The sequence below is a fragment of the Caenorhabditis remanei genome, chromosome X (genome assembly GCF_010183535.1).
Source record: "Caenorhabditis remanei strain PX506 chromosome X, whole genome shotgun sequence".
In the NCBI taxonomy this organism is placed as follows: Eukaryota; Metazoa; Nematoda; class Chromadorea; order Rhabditida; family Rhabditidae; genus Caenorhabditis; species Caenorhabditis remanei.
In genome coordinates this window covers 11449320-11472885 of record NC_071333.1, presented here as the reverse complement: position 1 = coordinate 11472885, position 23566 = coordinate 11449320, and the positions used below count along the sequence as shown (strand labels likewise).

Below are 23566 nucleotides of genomic sequence, written 5' to 3'. Positions count from 1 at the left end.
TCTTTCACGTCAATCTTTTTCCTCTTTTGAGGAGGTTGGACGACCTCCAATTGCGGTTTTATGGTTTCATGCACCACAAAATCTTGAAGATTCAGCCAAATTCATTTAAAATACTATATCCCATAGAGCTATATGCCAAGTAAGTTGAATAAACCGGCCCGAATGACTTTTGAGAGAAATTAAGGAATGTTTGGAGTCTAGTAAGGATTAAACAACATCCAACAACTGCACAACCAATATAAATTGATAAATAGTAGTAGTTTTTGAGATGAATTGAGAAGAAGCCGTTCGAAGAGGAAACCCTAATTTCAGATCTTTCATATTTTAATCTACATTAACATAACGGCCACATACAAAGATAATAAATATTTTTTTCCACTAAATACCCATCGTCTTGTCTGTTCGTTTTTTTAAGTGGCATGAGTTCTCTTCATGACTCGAATTTCATTCTTTCGAAGATCAAAAAAATATAGTCGAAAAAGAGAAATACATCGGAAATTCAATTAGACATTTTGCTTGGCGAGTACTGTAGGACATAAAGGCTCTCACTTTCTAATATTTTCACTTCCGTTTACAAATGTTATGACATATTCTTAAATTTTTCTGTGCCTAGAAATGTGAAACGAGTAGTGCAATTCAAAACCAAAAACAAGTTAAAATAATGCGTTAATCGTTTTGGAAGAATAATTTCTGAAACATAAAATTTCACTACTATTTATAAAAAAATAGTTTTTTTTGAAGAAAACCACGTGTCTCAAAAACGTGACAAAAATTACTATACTGTCTCCTTAATTCTATACTTTATTGTATGAAAGTCATCTTATTGTTGTATAATATCATTCTGATATACCACTACAGTAGGTTATTTCAGAACAAATCATTTGTCCTATTACGGAAGTCTAATTTCCTGATCAAGCGTTTGTCTCTCGTATCCGGTCACTATCCATATCCTCTTGCATTCGTTTCAAATTCTAATTGAATTCTTTCTTTTTGAACAACGAGCATGGGGAGAGCGATGTAATCTTCTTAGTGCCATTTACCTAATCGTTCCGCCTCCCAAAAAATGTCATTTGATCTGATTACAATGTTTCGGTGTGTTCTCATTTGTTGGATGAAGGGATTTCCAGAGTTTCTCTTTTTTTGAGAAATGTAGTTAAGTCTCGTTGTCATGTCGTTTTTTTTGTTGGATGAATGAAAAAAAAAGCCTCTTACAGAACTCCGCTCATTTTTCAGAGTTTTTTTCGGCTGCGCTTTTCAAATTTAATCTCTTCCCGTTGTACGCTGCATTCTTATCATCACAACTTAGTGTAGTTTTATTCAATCCATCACATGTTCTCTCTCACGGTCTATATGAAAAATTGATGAAAAACACAGAAGAAATCGCACATTCCCGTTGATTCTTGACGTGTTCTTTGATTTTTACCACTTTTTGTTCTCTTGACTTGTACTTCCCTTTATAGTTCTCTTTTCCATGCCAATACAGTTACCCGGTCAATATTGAATTACCAAACTTGAAACTATCAACATATGAGTTGAAATTTTTCACGTAAATACAAGACTTCTCAAAGGTTTTTCTCCCGACAAAAAAGCTGAGCAATTCTTTACATGCGGATCGTCGCCAAGGAAATAGGAAACGTCCACATATTCAGTTTTGAAGGGCCTTGCGGTCCTCACGCGCTTTGTTTCAAAATCATCCTTCTTTTCCGTTTTTTCTCGAATATGCCCTCATTTTTTGTGACTCACGAATGTGCTGGGAAGGGCCAACTGTACAGATTGAAATTGGAGACGAATTTTCTTTGTTCACATTATCATAAATGAATCATAAATGAAAAAAGTTTCTGTTGTTTCTCGACGATTCTATTTTCTACTTTTCCTGTCTCTGTTTTTTTATGACCGCTGTTCTGGCTCGTTTATCACGTTTTCCTTGTTGAAACAACGGTAATTTGGACAACCTGATATTTGATTTCGTTTCTGATTTTTATGGGTTTGACTGATAAGAATGAAAAATTAACGAGCCGTCGTCTAAAAACGTCTTACATCAGCTTCTCGTTATTAGTTGGCAAAAAAGAATGGTTTACGACTGTAAACCAATTTTTTTTTGGTTAACAGTCGTAAACTATATCAGAGTATAATGTACCTTTAAATTTTTAAATGTCCACGTCATTGCTCGTTGTGCTCAATCTTCATAGTTTTTCTTATTATGAATAGAGAAAATACCGTATGTCAGATTTCTGTAGTTCTAGAAGAGTCTATGACTATCTGCCCCCCCCCCCCTGACTGCTAGAAAAACAAAACATGACCTCTTTTCAAAGTAATAGTCAAAATATAGTGATATTCTATGACAATTCTGTGGTTTGAAAATACACACATTTGCCTTCATGAGCAGCTCAATGTCAAACAAACACAACTTTTTACGCACCGCTTTTAATAAGTGTTTCTTCTGAGAGTTTACTTTTGTACAGACCACAACTATATCTCGGACTCTGCTGATGAGTCAGGAAACGTGTGACCATTTTGCTTTTTCTTTTTCTCTGACTCCATTCCAATGTTTCTTTCGCTCTCTATGTCTAACGTCCCGGTCAACAATTCAGTAGTTTCACTGAACTGTGCTTGTGTTCAAGGGGGCGGGACCAACGTCTCGACTGCCCTCTTTTTAAAGAGACCGTTTCAAAATCAATCACTCCTGTTTCAGTCGATGCACAATCAATGAACATACTACTCATTTTTTGCTTACTATTTGGGTTTACATTCCATCATGGCGAAGCGGGATGTATCATGCGAGGACTCTGCCACAAACATACGGAAAACGCCTACGGACCCTGTGTTACCAACAGCAGCAATGTTGAACCCATCGATTTTGACAAAACACATCCAGCCTATGAGAAAATGATGGAATTCTGCCCTCACATGTTGGAAGGTACGTTTCAAGTATAATAATATAAATGTATCTATTTCTCAAGCACGACTAGTTTTTTGTCTGCGTTTTGTGCTCCAAATAGGTCTAATGCAAATAATCCCGAAACATGCTCCCAAATCAAGTGCACTACATAAAAAAACTGCGTAGTCTGCACATAAGTCGAAATTCATCCAACTTTAGTGTGACTCATCGCTGTTCCTTTCCATCAATAGAACTTATGTAATATTATGCGGAACTATTACAGGTAACAAACAAGTGTGTTGTACTCCCGCTCAAGCTGAGGGACTGACCAAGCAAATTGCTCAAGCAAGAAACATCCTTGGACGATGCCCATCCTGCTTTGACAACTTTGCCAAACTCTGGTGTGAGTTCACATGCAGTCCGAACCAGCAGAACTTTGTCTCGGTTAGTATGTCCTTTGCACAGTTCAAACGTTGATAATCTGTCCTTTTTTGTTCTGCCGTCCTGTCATTTTCATTTCGCAACGTATGCGCTGATTATATTGGGCGGCAAAAAGGGAAATTAGTATTGAAAAAACGCATATTATACCGTTTCTGATAAGCGACCTTTAACTATGCATTTTTGAGTCACTAGACAGCTCATAGTGATAACGTCATAAATAGGCAAATATGATTTTTTGTGGAATGACATTTTTCAGATTTCCGAAATGAAGCCAATCGAAGAGAAAGAGGGATTCACTCCAGAATACCATCCTGCAGAAGCATATGCAAGCACAGTGGAATACAGATTGTCAACTGAGTTCGCTGAAGGCATGTTTGCTTCGTGTAAAGATGTGACTTTTGGTGGCCAACCAGCACTTCGAGTTATGTGTACATCAACTCCATGTACTTTGACAAACTGGTTGGAATTCATTGGAACACAGAATCTTGACTTGAACATTCCAATCAGTACAAAGTTTATACTCTATGATCCTGCCAAGGTATACAAGAATCATGATTCAAACTATCAAATCTCCGATGTTTAGACATTGCAAGGCGACCGCTCAACCTTCATGAATGTTAACTTTACTGGGTGCGACAAATCTGCTCGACCTGGTTGGCCGGCTTGTTCAAAGTCAGAGTGCAACAAAGAGGAGTACGCAAAATTGATCAACTTGGATGATGGCAAGACTTCCGGGGTAAGAACAGGGATTTCATTTTCTGGGCTTTTCGTATTTTGTGTTTGGAAGCACAAACTCCGTTCCCATGTGCAAATATCATAAAACAGGATCGTAAAAGTTAAAGCTATGACCAATACAGACTCAATTCGTTTTTTCTATTACAATGATTATAAGTTAAACAAAGTAAATATGAAAAGTGCTCCAGTAATTTTGCTGTTTCGGCAACTTGTTTGTCGGCACTTTATGAAGTTGAGCGCCACTGCATTCCAGGTTTTTGGTCATAGTTCATTTAAGACATCTTTTTTTAACATAGCTCCTAGAATTGTTTGTTTGCTAATCGTCTTTTCTCAGATTGATTTTGTTACTCACTTGTATACATAGGTTTTGCGAGAAAAAGTGTAGTTAAAATTGAGTGACGTTTGTGTGTAGGACGGCATCAGTGTTGTGAGAACGTGGGCTTGGTGGTCAGAAAATGAATGTTGATCATTCGAACTATTTAGACAAAAAAGAGTCGAAGGCAACTACAGTAAACATAAAAAAACTGATAATATTTTTTAAGAAGAAAAGATAATAAAACATATGATAATAAGAAAATACACAAAAATCAAACAATATGAATTTTTTAGCAATCTTGCAATGTCCACGGAATCGCCTGCCTCAACATTTTCGTCATGTTGGCATTTATTGGATCTCTCGCTGTTCTTCTTTGTGTCGGATTTGTGTTCACTTCGTATGATGAGGAATACACGGTTCGCCAAAAGCTTCATAAAATGCAAAAAGTTTATTTTAATTCCAGAACGTGCGTCAAAATCAAAACGGTGAAGAATCTCCGAAACGGAATAGAATCAAACGGACTGGAGCTTGGATTCACAATTTCATGGAGAACAATGCGAGAGATATCGGAATGATGGCTGGTCGCAATCCAAAGTCGCATTTCTTTATTGGTTGTGCTGTTCTTATCTTCTGTTTGCCGGGAATGGTTTACCATAAAGAGTCCACAAATGTTGTTGATATGTGGTCATCTCCAAGATCGAGAGCTCGTCAGGAAGAGATGATTTTCAATGCTAACTTTGGGTAAGCCTGTGAAAGTGAAGGGTATAATAAAAACAAAGTGGTTTCAGACGTCCTCAGAGATACCAACAAATCATGCTCCTCAGTCACCGTGAATTTCAAACAGCCGGAAAGTTGTATGGACCTGTTTTCCATAAAGATATCTTTGAAGAACTTTTTGATATCTTGAATGCAATCAAAAATATTTCCACCCATGATGCAGATGGACGCATAATCACTCTTGATGATGTCTGCTACAGACCAATGGGACCAGGATTCGATTGTTTGATTATGTCTCCAACCAACTACTTCCAGGTAAGTGCAACTATACTGTAGCGATAGCTAAAGTGCATTTTTTTACAGGGGTTAAAGAATAATCTGGAATTGAAATCAAACAAAGAAGAAACGGTCTCGGAAGATGAATCATTTGATTATTTTTCATCGGAAGGAACAACAGATGAATGGATGAATCACATAGCTGCTTGTATTGAGTACGTCAAAACAATAATATACAATACAGAACAAAGAACATAACAAGAAAAAAATGATATGGGGAACACGAAGATTTTCCGAATTACAATAGAATAACAATAATACATTTTACAGTCAACCCATGTCACAAAAAACAAAGTCGGGACTGAGTTGCTTCGGGACTTACGGTGGTCCATCCGCTCCAAATATGGTTTTTGGAAAGAATACCTCCATCCATCAGGCAGCCAATTCAGTTATGATGACAATTCTGGTCACCCAAAGAACAGAACCTGAGATTCAGAGAGCAGAACTTTGGGAGAAAGCATTCATCAAGTTCTGCAAAGAATATAGAGAGAAATCACCAAAAGTCATCTTCTCGTTTATGGCTGAACGATCCATACCGGATGAAATTGAGAAAGATGCCAAAGATGAAATCGTGACAGTTGTCATCGCCTTGGCATTCCTCATTGGTTACGTCACATTTTCCCTTGGACGTTATTTCGCGTGCGAGAATGAACTCTGGACAATCTTGGTCCACTCTAGAATCTGTCTTGGAATGCTCAGTGTCATCATCAACTTGCTCAGTTCTTTCTGCTCCTGGGGAATATTCTCCATGTTTGGTATTCATCCAGTCAAAAATGCGTTGGTTGTCCAGTTCTTTGTTGTCACGTTGCTAGGAGTGTGCCGTACATTCATGGTTGTCAAGTACTATGCCCAACAAAGAGTGGCATTGCCGTACATGTCCCCTGACCAATGTCCAGAGATTGTGGGAATGGTTATGGCTGGAACAATGCCAGCAATGTTCAGCAGCTCATTGGGATGTGCGTTCAGCTTCTTCATTGGTAATAAAAAAGATAACGAGGGAGTAGAAAAAATAACAATGATAAATTTCAGGAGGATTCACTGACTTGCCAGCTATCAGAACATTCTGCTTGTATGCGGGACTTGCCGTTTTGATCGATGTCGTGCTTCACTGCACCATCTTTTTAGCTCTCTTTGTTTGGGATACGCAGAGAGAGTTAAATGGAAGACCGGAATTTTTTCTTCCTTTCAAGATCAAGGATCTTCTCGGAGCTTATCTTGTGGGAAGACAAAAGTCAACTGATACTTTCATGACTTATTTCTTCCAATCAATAGTGGCTCCATTTACGATGAATCGAACTACTCGTGTTGTCACTGTTAGTTTGATTAGATTATTTTTGAATCCAAAACTTAAACTTTCAGGGAATTGTATTTGTTGTGTCTTTCATTGCAACCATCTTTCTGTCGAGCAGAATTGAAGTTGGATTTGATCAGAGTATGGCGTTTACCGAGGTATGACTGATCTAACCAGAGATGCAAAATTCATTTATTTCATTATAGAAAAGCTACATCAGCACCCATTTCCGATATCTTGACAAGTATTTTGACGTTGGACCACCTGTCTACTACACTGTTGACGGAGAACTTGATTGGCACAAACCAGAAGTACAGAACAAATTCTGCTCACTTCCGGGTTGTAGTGACACTTCGTTCGGTAACATCATGAACTACGCCGTCGAGCATACAGATCAGACATTCTTGTCCGGAGAAATGTACAATTGGATCGACAGTTATCTTGAATGGATCAACAGAAAGAGTCCATGCTGCAAGGTCTATGTACATGACCCCAACACCTTCTGTTCCACAAACAGGAACAAAAGCTCTCTTGACGACAGGGCTTGCAGAAGCTGCATGGATTATGATGATGTGGCAAACTCGTATCCAAAGGATTCTATATTTCATCATAGACCATCAATTGACGTTTTCTACAGACACCTGAAGCATTTCTTGGAAGATACACCTAATAGCGAATGTGCCTTCGGGTAAGATCACCTATTTGTCAGTTATATTCCAAAAGTTTATTTTCAGAGGTCGTGCTTCTTTCAAAGACGCTATCAGTTTCACTTCGCGTGGTAGGATTCAAGCTTCTCAGTTCATGACATTCCACAAAAAACTCTCGATGAGCAACTCCACGGATTTCATAAAAGCTATGGAACATGCAAGAATGGTATCTCGTCGTCTCGAAAGATCTATTGATGATACCGCTCACGTGTTTGCGTACAGCAAGATCTTCCCATTCTACGAACAGTATTCAACCATTATGCCAATTCTTACCACACAACTATTCATCACGGTCGTTGGAGTGTTTGGAATCATTTGTGTCACTTTGGGTATTGATGTGAAAGGAGCTGCATGTGCTGTGATTTGCCAAGTGTCCAACTACTTCCACATTGTTGCATTCATGTTTCTCCTTGAAATTCCTGTCAATGCTTTATCGGCTACAAATTTGGTTATGGTAAGTTTCATTGAACACCTGTCGTATAACAAAAAACATTTTTCAGTCATCTGGAATCCTTATCGAATTCTCTGTCAACGTTCTCAAAGGATATGCGTGCTCGCCCCTTCCCCGTGCGCAAGAGCGTGCAAAAGTTACTGTAGGCAGTATTGGTCCAATTATCCTATCCGGACCAGTTATAACAATGGCCGGGTCAACAATGTTCCTCTCTGGTGCTCATCTCCAAATTATTACGGTACCCGGCAACTTACTGTTTTCAGGAGAGTAAATTGAAATATGTTTCAGGTGTACTTCTTCAAATTATTCCTCATTACAATTGTCAGCAGTGCTGTGCATGCTCTGATCATTTTACCGTGCCTTCTTTCTTTCGGAGGTTCCAGAGAACACCGAAGTTCTGAAAACAGTATGCATGAAAACGACGAACAGGGCGAAGTTCTCATTTTGTAAGAATTGCTTCAATATTAAACGTGTAACATGAAATATTTTCCAGGTCGCCTCTTGCTGAAAGTCGTGTGGACGTTGAAACAGGAGCTGTCCCAATTCGTCCCACAGATCTGGACACTTCTCATCCGACGGATCCTCTTCTGAAGAATGAAAATGATATCGAAAAAGCATTAGGTACATCCAACAGCATAAAAAACGCAGATCTAACATTAAAAATTTTCCAGATATCATTACTATCGATCGTTCCTACCCGTCTACGCCAACCTCTTTGCCATGTACTTCCCGATTGCCAAAAACTCAAATCGAACCGGATCTTCGATCTCTCTAGACGTCTTTTCTTCTACTTTCACTTTATTATTTTCTAAGTGTCATTTCCACAATGTCATGCAATACCCTTTCATTGTACATTTACCAGGATATTAGTCTTTCTAGGCTCCAATTCAAATGGTTTTCCTCATCTTACATACTTCTCACATTCTTATCATATTTGTACTGAATCTTCCCTGTGGTAGACAAACTTAGTGATACAAAGTTTCAAATACGCGGTTTCATTAGCTAAATGGTATTCCTTGTCATATGACGCATGCTGTCTCTAGCTCCCTATTTTTCCAGCAAAACTCGAAATACAAATCTCAACTGGTAGTCATCCTTCCCAAACGCTTGTTTCTTTTTCTGAATTGGTAGATTCTCTTTTCCCACTGGTTTTCTCATATGTAATCACACTTGTGATAGTTGTTTACTTGGTATTTTGATGCATTTTGAAGGTTTTTCTGATCAGTCTATAAATATTGAGCACAATCTTTACCAACACAGTTATCAATACAGTTTCAAAAAATGTAGTAAATTTTTCTCATGAACACACAGATTTTTTTATTCAGGGAAAATTTATTCAGGGAAAATACTTTAAAAAAAAAGAAAAGAAACACCGCAACGTTTTTCAAATTTTACCGTTTTGATAAATGCAACACGTTACTGATTTCCTAATTTGATCGTCTGACAAGAAAATCTTCACCACTTTTGACTACTGATGATGTTTTGCACTTCCTGGCTACCAGAAGAATACCTTCCACTGTGAAATCTGCAAAACCAAATTGTTTTGATAAATTGATTGTTTTTTATATTCAAACAACGTTTACCATCAATTGATTTTTTATGATATAGCACTTCAAGATAGATTCAGGTTCTCCGATTCTTGAGAGCGTCCTAACGGCGAGTTTCTGAAATACGAGGAGTTAACTCAATGTCTTCTTTTCATAATTTCGGTTGGAAGGTTGGAAAGAGATGTTCTCTCTGAAAAAGCTTCTCAATAACACTATTAAAGTTGTTTCAGTGAGCGTGCTTTGTAACTTTTGGATTCATTTGGCAAAAAACAATAGACGAAGAAACGAATACTCGAAAAGTAAAATTGTTATCTTATAAGTTAAAAATTTAAAGTTAAGGAAAGGATCAGCTTTTTTGAGAAGGCTTGCGATTGTTGATTCATACATTTTCTTTTCATGACTTCATAGGTAAGACTTTAATTAACCCCAGTTTCACATATTACTGAGCAGCTTTTTCTGAAAATGTTCAGATTAAACTTTTGAATTGAACTATACGAAAAAGAGACCTCAAGGTTTTTTAAACAGTAGCGTTGGCACAGATGAAGTTTGGTTTTCTTGTGAGTCGTGTCCATTAAATATTCTTCGCAATCTTTAATCACTGATGATGTTTTGTACTTAGTCGCTACCAGAAGAATACCTTCCACTGTGAATTCTGCAGAACGAAATTGTTTTGAGACATAAAAAACTTTTACCATCAATTGATTCTTCATGATAAAGTACTTCGAGGTAGTTTTCAAAATCATCCGCATCGACATCAGTTAGTTCAAATTTAGGCATTTCTGAATTTTGAGAATGGTCTGATAGTAAGTTTTTGAAATACGATGAGTGATAACTGAGGTACAGGAACATAAGTGAGTATGAAACGAGCTTGTCCACTTATTTCGAACTTACGTGCTTAGATAAATAAAATTTTTGATTGTCCACAATCAAGACAACGTCCGATCTTGTTCTCATCTTATCGCCTTCAATAGATTCGAGGTTTTCCTTGTGAATTCCAGTCGTGTTCACTATTCCAACATAAACCTCTACCATCAACTTGTCATCCACAATATAATTGGTTTTTATTTCTTCTCACTCCATAAATGTTTTTTGTTTGGTGGGTATATGCCCTTTCTGCCTTTGAGTGTTACAAAATATTATCTCATCGATTGCTGATTACAGCACAAAATCTTCATTACGATATGCACTTCAACTGATGATTCTTCTGAGTATGTTGCTCCCCACAGACGAATTGCAAAATGATCTCCTTGTAGTTTAAATTTTAGTCCCCTGAAGTTAAACGTTTTGAAATTTTCTTTTCACGTCTTCACCATAATTTGCCAAAGTGCATTTCTTCTCTGCCGGACACAAAGTGGCCTTCCTGTTGTCCATGTTACAATGAACGCACATCCGTAAATTCATTTTTCAACACGAAATGTTTCTTACATTGCTTTCTGGTTTCACGTTTGATCTGAAAACCGTAATAATTAGATAAATATTCTCAGGTTTGGTCCGCACCATTTCATCGGGAGAAGCTGTCCATTCTGATTCGTCCTCTGTTGGACTCGGTGTTTTGCACATTTCATTTCAGATTCTCCTTGCGTTTTGACGTTTTCTGATAATTCTTGGCAAATGCGTTCAACATTCTCAATTCTTGATTCAAGTAGAGATATCGGATCTTGCTGAAACACATTTGAAACGGCAGAACGTATATTAAACTCACCACAACAGTTTCATTGATTTCTGATCCAACTCTCCGACGTTTAGGTTGTGACATCTTCACTGCTGTTGGAAGCTTGTTTCATTTCATCACTACGCATGTTACTGAAATGATAAAACACTAATTTTGAACAAAACAAAACTGCTAATCGATGTTAAACAGAACTGAAACAACAAATGTAGAGCCAGGTTGGTTTGAGTAGCCAAAATGTACGTAAACACAAAAGACGCTTTAAAGACACATTCGACGCGCACAGAGAGTGAATAGGTAAGAAATAACGTCTTTTTAATACTAAAAAAGTTCACTTATAGCATGGAACATTTTATCGGTACGGATCAGAACAATTTTGAGTTTTGTGGGAAATACAAAAGCCGGGTTCTGTTCAGTACACTGTGATATTTCTGATTTTTGATTTTCGCATCAATGTATTGAGAGTAAACATTTCAGAGCTTATTCCGAAAATGAAAAATGTTAACTCTCTTAAAGAATGGTAATTTTTAATTTCATTATAGTAAACAAAATAAACAGGTGAATTCTAGAACCTATTAGTTTGAACTGCAATTAAGTTTCCGATTTCGGATAAAAACCGATTTCTTCATTTTTATCTATACCATATATTGAACAACAGAAAGAAACTCGATTTTATCCGAGAAGACAACAGCTAAAAAAGGAGGAAGGTGAGGAATTGAAAATAAAGTTTAATCGGTATAAAGAGGCCTTGGTGTTTGTCGTATTTAGAGTTGCACATTCAATCCCTTGAGTTGTTGAATGGCGTTTTGCAGATACTGGTCTTTGAACGATCGGTCGTTGATTTGCTTCTCCACCTAAAAATTCAAAAGATTCAGTCAATGTTCGCTCTATTCAAGAACATACACTGTCATTGATGAGCTTGAGGAGTTGCTCTTTCTCGAAGCGAGCCTTGGTCTCTTCGGTCTCCTTCAAATAGTCAACACGACGCTTCAATTCGGTGGCAACGGTTTGGACGTTCTTTCTGTAGGTAGCCTCAAGTTGAAGGGCCATGCTCTCCTTGAGGGCGGTTGGCAGAGCTTCCTTGATAGCGCTCAAAGACTCGGTTTGAGCGGCTGAGGTCTTCTTGAACTCTACGACGTCCTTGAGATCTTCCTGGATGAGTCCCTTGAAGTAGTTGACACGATCTTGGTATCCTTGGTACAATCCCTGGTCAATCTTGTCTGAAAACGACAGTCATTAATTATTTTTACTGTGTTCAACAAAATCGTGATCCGAAAAAAGCATCCGCCTTCCAACTTACATCCGGCAGTTCTGGAGACCAAGAGGTAGAAGATGATCCATCCGACAGTCATGTGTCCTTGCTCTTCGAACACCCACAATTCCTTGTTGACGAGGAAAGCAAAGAGTCCTCCAAAGAAAAGGTATGGTCCCGAAACTCCGGTGACTTTTTGGAATGGAGTGAACCACGAGTCTGGCATCATAAGAAGACGAGACTTTGGTGGGTACATTGGTCTAGCTGGGTATGGGTAGTTGACCTGAACAAGAATACTTGCAGATTTAGTTAACTTGTCTGATAGTTTTATCTGAATTGTGATTTGTAACTGAAACTAACCAAGTCGCGATCTGGGTGCTCCTTGAAGTCCTTTGGAATAGCTGGGAGTGGCTCTGGGGCGGACCATTCCTTGTTGCAGTCTTCGAACATGGACTTTGGTGCGTGAGCCTCTCCCTTAAGTGGGACTCCTTGGAAGCGAAGTGCCAACTTTTGGAAGAAGTTTGGGGCATCGTCGGTAGCAGCAGCGGCCTCTGTAATAATTGGTTATTGATTTTCATTCAAAAATGTATTTTTCTATAGCAAACGTACGTGGGGCGGCAGCGTGGGCAAATCTGGCTGGAATAATGACGACACGGGCGTTCTGGCCCAATGGGAGGCAGCGGCTCAACGACATGGTGGTACCCTGAAAAAAGATTTTAAAGTGGTGTTTATTCAATGATAAAGAAAATCGGTGAAGGAAAAGAAATAGAATCGTCCTAATCTCAGTCATGACAGGGAAATTAATTCAAAAAATTATCTGATAAAAACAATCTATTTTTTCCACTATATGTTATCACAAAAAACCAGAAAAATCGAGCATTGGATTCAAAAAATATCATCGGTAAATTCACGCAGTACCGAGTCCGCCCGTCCATCTCTTCTCCGTTTGTTTCTTTTCGTTGCGAGACCCAGCGGAGTGTCGTTGTGAAAAGAGACGCAGACAGAAAAACAAATGAGATGAGAAAAGAGATTCAGAGAATTGAACCAACAATTTTTGTTGATTTTTCTACGAATTCATGATTTTCTGATGGGAAATATGTGTGTTGGTTGTAGCTGGAGACCATAGTGACAATTTTTCTACAAAACTTGAACGTATAAGTTATTATAATCATTTATTTTTATGTTTTGGTTTCAGTTTAAAAATAAAAAAGATGTAGTCAGAGAAACGTTGTGGAATGTTACGGATGAATAGAAAATATAAAAACATTAATTTATCAAGTTTCTGGCAAGCAAATATTAAAATGAAAAATGATCATTGGCGAGAGGACACAGGGTTTCACTTCTAAACACGAGCTAGATTGCTGTAACTTCTGGTTCGGTGGGTCCAGACGTCTTTGATGAGTTTTTTGAAGCCGTTGCGAAATCGAACTGACATCAAATTATAGAATATTGGATTCAATGAAGCTGATATATATTGGAGAATTCCTGTAATCAAAGATTTTTGGATAAAAAGTCACGATGGACAACACCAACCTGTTATCGGATAGAGAAGTCTGCAAATTGCTGATTGGGAGCAATCATCTCCATTGTATTTAACAATAAGACGTTGAGCATGATATGGAAGATAACAAACAAAGAAAACGCCAGTGACAGTTACTGCAAAATGTTTGAAAAAATTGACTAAACCATTGTTGACTCTTTGCTACCTATCATTTTGACCACCATTTTTTGCGCCTGCTGACTTCTAGGAGGTTGAACATTTTTAGTGTGCACTGTCAAAGGAAAACTTTGAGTATGAGAGTTGCTGGAGTTATGCGGGAACTGGAAAGCACCGCCACTATCACTACGGGCAGTACCAACTGGAGTATGAACATGTGTTGAATTGGACATTTCGTTTAGTGTAACTGAAAACTAAACTCACAGGACAATTCTAATCTAATATTACTTACCTAGAATTCTGAAATAGCAGTAGATGATAAAAAAGAGCGGGAGAACAAACGTAATAGCCATTGCAGATTCGAATGGATAACGGAAGAAACTATCGGGAGAAGTGATCAAATCACATTGTCCAACATAGTTCATCTGACGTTTGAATCCACAGAAATCGAGACCAACACGTTTGAACTGAAATCACGTAATTGTATTCCTAAGCTACACTGGTTTTACCATTGATCCAATGAAGATTGATGGGAGTAGAGCAACAAACCAAATCAATAAAATGAATCTCTTGACACGTTTCTCGTCAAAAATTGTTCTATGCGAGAATGGATAACATATTGCAGTAAACCTTTCTGCTGTCAGCAGAACAATAGTAAGGATTGAGGCAAATGTGAAGAGAGATATGAAGGTGCCTGCAAACGCAAGCTGCTGATAAACACATTAATTCTTTTTTTTTTTCTTACTGGTCAGAGAACAGTATCCGAACACCTCCAGAGGCTCTCCTTTGTTCCAAATGTTGACCAAATCAAATGATACGCCAACAACAATGAGACAAAAATCGCTAGTGGCAAGATTGGCAAGAAAATAGTTAGTGTGAGAGTGTAGAGATTTTGTCTAAACTTTTGTTTGGTTTAAAACAGGAAATTTAAGATACTATACCTTATAAATAACAATGACTGTCAGCAAGTTTCCGATGAGTCCCACAAGACCGACAAATAAAAAAATGAGCGACAAAATCGGTTTGAGATATATTGGCTCTCTGAAAAAAGGTGTGCAAGATGTATGAAAATGTGATCAAACTCACAAGGAAAGCTGGTCAAGTGTACTATTGGGTTTATATCCTGGATAATCGAGTGCTCTTCTCAACGTTATTTCTGCGAATAGCTGAACATCCGGATGAAAACAGTAATCTTGAAGATCAGGTATTCCGGGCTGAAACTGTTATCAATTAACTCCTTCTAATGTACTACCGTATACCTTCATAGTGGAGTTAGCATTATTGAAAAACAATCTTCTGATTCGATCGTAAATGATTGCAGTTTGATAATCATTGTCGTTAGTCATAGCTTCAATTAGTGAAGTGATGTTATGAGGATAAATAGCTAACTCAAACATTTTCAAGTAGCTATCAAAAAGAGTTTCAGTCATTGCGACAAATAAAGGAGAATGAAGAAATGGTCGGAGAAGAAATAAGCGCAGACCAAAAGGGGTGGAGTTCAGTCTCCTTATTTAATGAGTCTCAACTTAATAAGAAAGATGGAGAACAAAATGAAGAAGTAAGTGAGAATAGCTTGTTATACATAAATGCATATCCAGACATGTCATAAGAAAAAGAACATCAGACAGGATGGATCAAGAGCAGTAATTCAATTGCAGAGTCATCTGAGTGTTATGAATCAGGGAAAAGTAAAATCACACATATGAATCCGTTTACTGAAACAATGAATAACAGTGTTCAGATGTAGTGAGTGTCGTAGAAATAAAAAGAGCACCGTCATGAAACCGAATACTCCGTTGGATAATCTTTTTTCTAAGATGGCATATTGAATTTGCACAAGAACATGCTAACGACTAAGACACAATGCTAATTTGGAAACCAACGCTCCAAGAAAAAAAACCAAATTTGTTTCTGGTAGCTTAAAAGATCGGGGTCAACAATGAAAAAAAAGAAATGGATCTGGTTTCAATATGTCAACCATTGAAAACAGAAGTGGCTGTTCAAGCCTCCCTATATTAGACCAAACATGGGAAAACCTCTTCTCTCGGGTGCACTCGGGGGTGAGAAATGAATTTGGATAAGAGGTTCGCAATGAAACAATCCGAAGATTCAATTGTAAGGGCCCTTCTTTCCCGTTGACGTTGGAAGAAATCAAATTTTTGATTTATGTGTTTTTCTCATGTTTTTTTTCTTTTTCAGTGTCGCAATACACTGTATTGATGATGTCAAGTTCCGGAAAAAAGCAATTAAATTTTCAGCTTCAGTTTAATTAGACATGGATTTTCTAACGGAAACTGGTTATCATCTGTCTATGAAATTTTGAGATTCTTAGAAATAAGGCAATGATTAATGACCTGAGACTAATTATTTTTAACGAACATTTTTGAGTTGCCATGATTCTTTCTAGCATAAATTCTTTCAGAAAAATTTTGAGGGTCATGTTTAAAACAATGTTATAATGAGCATAGACACCTATTGTGAAAAATCGAACATGATCTAATATTCTCATTATAAAAACCTTTTCAATATTTTCCTCGAAAGAATTTAATATGGCCTGTTGTCCAAAAAAAACGTCTAGTCGGAACAAGAAATGAACACCAAAAGACATGAGACAAAACTGAAAGCCAGGAGCCAAAAAACAAGCAATAACAAAAGGAAATTGAACCAAATTTGAAAAATGTATTTGGTATGACATGGAGCTAAATCCTTTTTTTCTATTTGAAAACGTAATTGAGATAAATGCACTTGACTTTAGAATAGAAGATCAGAATGTAAAACAAATCTTGATTGAGTCGACAATCAAGATGGTTGAGCGACTTGAGCCACAAGTTTAAAATGAGATGAAGAAGGGTCTGATTGAAAATAAACATAAACCAGATGTCGAGTCAATCGGCCAAAGTTTGTATGGAAAAGGAGAAAAGGACTGCAAGGATCTGTTTAGAATTGGCATGTGGAAGTGAGAGACGAGCAATACACAGCAAATCCAGTAATAAACCTAAGCGGTTCATGAAATAACCGAAAACACTTCAATTGTAGGGATAGAACATGGCCAGTAGCCATGTTGTTGTGTTATAAGTCCAATAAAATTTATTTTATTAACAAGTTCAGAAAATAATTTTCAGAAATGGGATGATTACAAGTTGATCCCACTCTTTTTGGCTAATTATAGTTTCAAATTAACACACATACAAAAGTAAAGGTTTTTTGAAAATACCATGTTTTGTGTTGCACTAGTTTCGAAAAAACTCAAATTTTGAAAAAAAAGGTGGAATTTATCAAAAACACTGATCGAACCCCGCGGCACTTCAAAACCAGAAAAAAATTTTTTTCTAATATTTAAAACACTAACAAGTATTTATTTTTCCAGCGGAATGTCTACAGAAGTAATATGATTTTGATTTAAGATCTAGTTTTTCGTATTTTCAGTTTTGCATTGACATACAAACCAACTTATTGGAAAAGTTTTCTGTTGGTTTAGAATAGCTTGAATTGTGTATACGTAAAAAGAGTAGGCAGCGAAATCAGGCGGCTTCCAATCTGGTAATGTAAGATCTGAAAAGGTCATAATAAGGTGGCTATTATGTATCGAGACTCGCGTTTCACTTTATGCAAAAAATCTATTTAGATGTTTATAGAAAGAGTTAATTTTGTGTTTTTTTTTGAAACAGTACAACGTAGTGAATAGGTTTTTGACAAAAATTTTCTAAGTTCGATTGCGTGGAATTTCCTCTACTTTTTTCAGAACGTCTGATGCCGGTGCACTTAACTCTGCGTCACGTTTAAAATACTTTGCATTTTTCGGATAAATTGAAACATACAATTAAAAAGCAGAGTCAGTTATAACTGCACCTGACATTCTTTCATCCCATAAAATAGGCTAACATTAAACTGAAAACCGATTTGCACTGAAAGATCTGCAACTGAAAAGGAGTCCACACACCATTCTAATGTCAGCTGATTAAGCAAGTTGGAGCTAATCATAAACTAGTAAAATCCATGTGGTAGTGATAAAATAGAAAGTGACAAGTGTCGAGTGAACCTAAAAGTTGAGGCACAATGGATGAGAAGGAGGAAGACGAAACGAATGAAATAAAAAGCAAATCACATTAAAAGCAATGTTGCCAACGAGAGAAAACCTGGGTTTGAGAAGAGGAAACATGCAGACAGACACGCTCAGAATTCGTTACAAGAGTGTTTACGTACAGCTCAAGAAAAAGACATCTGAATGTTTGCATTGTCAGTGTACTTTTTCTCTGAAATCAAGTTGACACAAGAAGATGTCTGTCACACCATAGGAATAATTGTTTGAATTCAAATGTTTTTTTCTTCACAGAAAAAAAGTGGTTCGAAGGTCTGAAGATGTTCCCACATTTCTTTCATGTCACTTGTCCGTTCCACATGGCATACCTACCTTAGTATATAAAAACATTTACCGAAAGTCGTTCTCAATTGACTATAGTAATGTGCGTACATATAATTGAACCTTAAAAAACTGTGTTGGTACACCATTGGTCTTTCAATTTTTTCGTTCACTCATTCTCACCCTGAACAGAACAACTTTTTTCTTCCACTGCTTTATTCCATTATTAAAATAAAATTTAAATTATGAGAATCGATGATAAGAATGTATTTCACAGTTTGATAAATTGAGGGTGAAGAAGTCGGAGAGATTTGAAAAATCATGGAAGGTTTTTAGTCATAAGTGGGAATATTGAGAAGAGAAATTTCGCAATCAAATTATTGCACGTTGAAAAAATGATAGAATCAGGGAGATTGATACTACGGTGAGGGAAAAGGAAGAATTTGTGGTTAACTGAAATTGAATTAGAAAGGAGTTGAAATAGAGTGAAAGTTTGGATGTTGAAGTATAGGAGACGTGAGGCAGATGAGTTTTTGATTGTTGAGAGACAGAAGCAAGCTTAAGCATTGTATCTGCTTCCGAACAAGTTCTTGTCGGAGTATCCGAGACGCTGGTTGGTCAAAACCAAATCCACCTCTTTGTTAGTGATGGATGGTCTGAAAATAAGAGTTTTGAATATTTTTCTTGCTAACTTTTCTGAATCAACTCACCCATTGTGTCCGAGTACCATCGCTCCGCGTTGACTGTATCTTCCAGCAATGAATAGTGGGACTGGCAATCCCACTGGGTGGAACACGATTTGGTGATCGTAACACAAATCGTTGGTGAGAGTCTGAAAATTGTTTATAAGTATAACGCACTCTATTCAAATGATGGTACCTCAATTCTCTCCATTGACTTGCCAGGTGCACTGGCGTAGATGAGAGTGAATTTGGCAGCTTTGGTGGTTCCCTGGCGAGCGACGGAAGATGCCAAGTAGAACTCACTGTAGACTGGAGAGACAATGGTATGGTCCACAACGGTACCAGGTTCCAGGTTCGAAATACGTCCCTAAATTTAGAATTTAAGTCAGTGACAAATCGAGCTATTTACCTGTTCGGACTTGTAAAGTCTCTCATTATGAGTTTTCGATGTTGCAATTATGGTTATTTTTGGTCTGAATGCCTCATTCATGGTAGAGCAAGCATTCTTCACCTGCTGAGTATACTCCTCGTTGATCTGTAAAAAACGGTTTTATCATTGCTTCAGAAATATTGATTGCTTACCATTCCATACTGTCCCTCAGTGACACCATTGAAGTAGATGATCAGTTCTTCTGGAGCTCCTCTGTTCTTGAATTTTTTGAAGTTGTTGAAGATACCGACGAGAGTATCCTTGATGATTGGACCGTAGATCTGCAATCAATTTTCATCTCTCCATCGCAAACACACATCAACTCACATCACGACTGCGGGCGGTGTAAATGTATCCACCGGCGAATTTCTGGTAATGATCCATCATGTTGGCAGCGTAGCCAACGGTGACAATCTAAACAATTTCTATCACATACGGTGTTTGCAGGCTAAAAACATACGTCACCACCAGTTTGTGAAGTCTCAAATCCAATAATCAAAACTCTTGGGTTGTTCAAGTAGTTGCTGCCAATCAGGTAGTTCAGTCCTCCAAGTTTCATGTTAGTCTGAAAGAACTCAAATCATTCTTTCTGCATACTCAAAGAAGCATTACCTTGTTGACAATATTCTGGCGAGTTTGAGCCTGGCGGAAGAATTTCTCGCCAGTTTCAAAGTGAATCTCTTGAGTCAAGATATCGTACTTCTGCTCGAAGGATTTGATTGCTTGATGAATGTTGTATCGTGTGCGAATGACGAAGAATATGAGTTGTCTACCAGCTTGTTTTGCTTTCTTGAAGACAGCCTGAAATATAAAATTATTCATCTTTTATATTAAATTACAGCGAAATACCTCAAGGTCATTCTTCACAATGTAGCTGATTGTTGGCTTTGCAACTCTCATTCCGTTGTTGCTCATCTCGGCAACCAACTGGTCAGAAAGACCCCTGAAAAATTCATTTTCTTGACCCATGTATGTTTTTACAGGAAAATTGAACTCACTGGATCTCGTCATTTTGGAAATAACACATTTCCCAGTTTTTGAGCTCCTTTGCCTCATAGAAATGACCGGCTTTAGAAAAGTCAGTAGGACACTTCGCATTTTGACCAAAAGCGACAAACTTGTTACCAGCAAACGCAATTTTTGGTTTGGGAAGAATAATTCCTTGAACTTTTTGGGATGCTTCCACCTCAATGAATCCATAGACCTTGTCAGCTGCAATGCCAACTGCCTTCGCAACCGCATCCGTCGTTGGCTTTCTTTGATGTGGTGGTGCAGCAGATAGCTGAAATCTTACAAAATTTATATGTACAGTTTTGAATATTTACCTTAATCATATCTGCCTGCTCATTGCCAATCATCTGGTTGTTGGTCACTTTTTGACTTGGACAACTCTTGAGGAGTTCCACTGGAAGGTGAATTTTTCCTCCCTTCTTTCCTTTAGCAACAGCGGTTGGAAGATCCGGATATTTCAGAGTGATGTTGTATTTATTCTTGAAATATTGTTGAACGGAAACATCAACACCATCACAATCGAAGACGACGTCTCTTGAGCTCGAGTCGAATGCAATGATCTTCACAATCAGCGCTTCTTCCATATTGTTCTGGTTTTTTCCGTAGTCACAGTAAACTTCCAACCCTGAAAAAAATTTACGGGATGTATAATTTTGAACAATCATTCTGGTTCTTACCGATGATTGCCTTGGCAATATGTGCTCCTGCTGGTGAGTGAACATTGAAGTTCGGTGTGAAACCAGGGTACGATTGCATCAAATCCACAATCGACATGTCGTCCGGATGGAAAAGTGTGGACTTCACTGAAATTAATAGATGAGATTAGTTATGTTAGTACTGCAACTCACTTTCGGTGACCATATAAAGACTGGGATCTTTGTTTGTTCCCTGGAGACTTTTGACACCTTTAGAAGCTCCCAGGGCAGAGTAACGGAATCCTTGATCATAAGAAATCATCTTGACACTGAAAAACTTGATATTAAATTGTCTTCTGGATAAAACCAAGGTTACTTGATTCCCGAAGTATCGAGCAGGTAATGGACACAGTTTCCAATGGTGATGACATTCTTGCTGAAAAAGACAGTATAGTGTTAGTGCAGTTTGTTGTGAACGTACTTCGAATATGCTGGTCCACTGAGGAAGATGCTGATAGCCTCTACGAGAGTCTTGTCCGCCAGAGCCGGAGCCGGGTGAACGGTGCTTCGAATTCCATTCGAAGTGGCTTGATAGCTTTCAGCCACAGCCTTCAACTCGAACACAGCACGGACAAAGTTAGGTGCTTTCGAAGCTTCTTTGGAAAACTCCAGCTTGATATTGTCCTAAAACCAAGTATGAAATCGGAAGTCAAGATGCCTATTACCTTAGCGGCCAACTTGGTCGTGGAGTAGAGCGATGCTTGACGGTCATAGAAGAACTTGCCGCCAGCCTTCTGCAAAGCAGGAGTCTTATTGACGGCCATCTCGTAGAACTTCTGGCACTTCATCTTATCACGGTCATGTTGGCTGTCCTTCTTCGGAGATTTTGAGAATTCAATCTCAACCTCATTTCCCTGAGCGTTGGTGTAGAAACACGCAATCTTCACATCGTATTTGTAGATGGGTTGGTTGGGAGAGATATCTGGAATTTGAAAAGGTTGGAATGATAACGAAATCAATATAATATAAAGCGTATTAGCGGTTCAAAAACTTACTGAGTTTTCTCAAGTTCGAATCAACGGTTGTAGTTGTTCCATTCTTGTTCGACTCAAGCTTCGGAGCAAGAGCAATGAGACCAAGTTTCTTCTTGGTCTCCGCTCCAACACCACATTCTCCAAGTTGTTTCGACAAAGCGTCCATCACAAGCTGAAATCATATAACTAATGTTTTGGTAAAATTTGCAGATTTAAATAAGAAAGGTTATGCAACGCAGAAAGGAATGAATGTTCAGTTGTATAAAGGAACTTGAGAACTAAATATCAAACAGCTACTTCTCCACTCCGACTCCTCCCACTAGACACCTCCTACTAGTTTCAAATGTTTCCGTTTAGACTCTGTGAGAGAAGGATTAAGTTGGAAACTGATATTAAAAGCTTAAGGTGAGAGCCTGCTCAGCTTGGAGTTCGCTCGTTTCATTCAGCTGTTCGAGAACAATTTCCGTGAATATAATCGGATTTGAAGAGAGAAAAGGCAAGCATACTGAGTTTAATCCCAATACGGATTAAAAAAGGTTTTGTTGCTAAGGGTTGAAGACTTGAAATTCTAATTAAATTTGACATATTAGAAGGGATTTGTGGTTGAATGATTTTGAGTCCTAAGAAGGTCATTTGCAAAGGCAGTTCCAATTTGAGAACCTGGGATTTCATTTCTATCCAACCGCGAAAATAATGATCCTTCACAAGATAAAATCGCAGGAGAAAGGAGTCAGTGAGAAAAAGGAAAAGTGGGAAAAGAGATCATAATCTTTCTTTTGTAGGTTAAATAAATTATTCTATCTTGAATAACGTACGATACACAACAAACTTGAGATGAAGGAGAAAGCATGCTTCAATTAGGAAAATGGATAAAAGAGGAATAATGTGCAATAGTGAAAGATTTATAAAAACATGTAATGATTATGTAGACTTGGAATATGGAAACAAGCCCAACATATATATCTTTTCATAAAGGCACACTCACTATAATTGTGTTATCAGAAGAACGAAATCTCCGGCTGTTTATGAAAGGAAGGTGCGCCACAGGATACCAGTGGCACCCCGTGGCGCTGATCTCAAGTCTTTGTGACATGTACAAGTGGTTGCATATCATAGGAGATATATGATTATAAAATGTTGCAGACAAAATAAGAAAAAAACTGAAGGAACAATTGTTCCTAACAACTACCATAATGCGACAAGCCGCCAGACTCAACGTATGTGACGTTGGGCACTCTGATACTCATCAAAAAATAGTAGTACGTTTGATTTGTAGATATGTCGCGAAGTGTGTCCAAGGACTAATTAGAGAGCTAATGATGTAAGGATAATAAGGCATATCGTGGATGAATCTGAGATGCGCACAGGTGGTAATAGGTCAAGAAAATTGTTGAATTCTAAACAAACCCGTCGGCA

General features: G+C 37.8%; 4 protein-coding genes across 4 annotated transcripts; 1 reads left to right on the top strand and 3 right to left on the bottom strand.

Moving 5' to 3' along the window:
* Positions 1-2706: 2706 nt before the first annotated feature.
* Positions 2707-8647, top strand: GCK72_024267 (uncharacterized protein; the record flags this gene model as incomplete). The annotated part of the gene is made up of 17 exons (XM_003118069.2): positions 2707-2917; positions 3162-3322; positions 3576-3857; positions 3903-4055; positions 4664-4786; positions 4834-5111; positions 5159-5402; positions 5451-5578; positions 5694-6400; positions 6453-6736; positions 6783-6872; positions 6921-7402; positions 7449-7875; positions 7922-8110; positions 8161-8318; positions 8366-8493; positions 8544-8647. The coding sequence occupies 17 exons, from the start codon at positions 2707-2709 to the stop codon at positions 8645-8647; spliced, it is 4149 nt and encodes a 1382-aa protein (XP_003118117.2).
* A 3205-nt stretch (positions 8648-11852) lies between these two features.
* Positions 11853-13034, bottom strand: GCK72_024266 (uncharacterized protein; the record flags this gene model as incomplete). Its single annotated transcript, XM_003117571.1, has 5 exons — positions 11853-11942; positions 11992-12308; positions 12389-12623; positions 12701-12891; positions 12950-13034. The coding sequence occupies 5 exons, from the start codon at positions 13032-13034 to the stop codon at positions 11853-11855; spliced, it is 918 nt and encodes a 305-aa protein (XP_003117619.1).
* Positions 13035-13682: 648 nt separating this feature from the next.
* On the bottom strand, positions 13683-15343 carry GCK72_024265 (uncharacterized protein; the record flags this gene model as incomplete). Its single annotated transcript, XM_053735803.1, has 9 exons — positions 13683-13825; positions 13874-13996; positions 14047-14244; positions 14290-14464; positions 14507-14691; positions 14743-14893; positions 14939-15038; positions 15084-15211; positions 15257-15343. 9 exons carry the CDS (start codon positions 15341-15343, stop codon positions 13683-13685), a joined length of 1290 nt encoding a protein of 429 aa, XP_053579369.1.
* Positions 15344-18916: 3573 nt separating this feature from the next.
* On the bottom strand, positions 18917-22316 carry GCK72_024264 (uncharacterized protein; the record flags this gene model as incomplete). The annotated part of the gene is made up of 17 exons (XM_053735802.1): positions 18917-19013; positions 19068-19189; positions 19237-19407; positions 19450-19575; positions 19623-19751; positions 19798-19884; positions 19931-20035; positions 20083-20271; positions 20320-20413; positions 20469-20752; positions 20796-21106; positions 21159-21284; positions 21330-21445; positions 21493-21552; positions 21598-21788; positions 21842-22098; positions 22172-22316. The coding sequence occupies 17 exons, from the start codon at positions 22314-22316 to the stop codon at positions 18917-18919; spliced, it is 2610 nt and encodes an 869-aa protein (XP_053579368.1).
* Positions 22317-23566: the final 1250 nt, after the last annotated feature.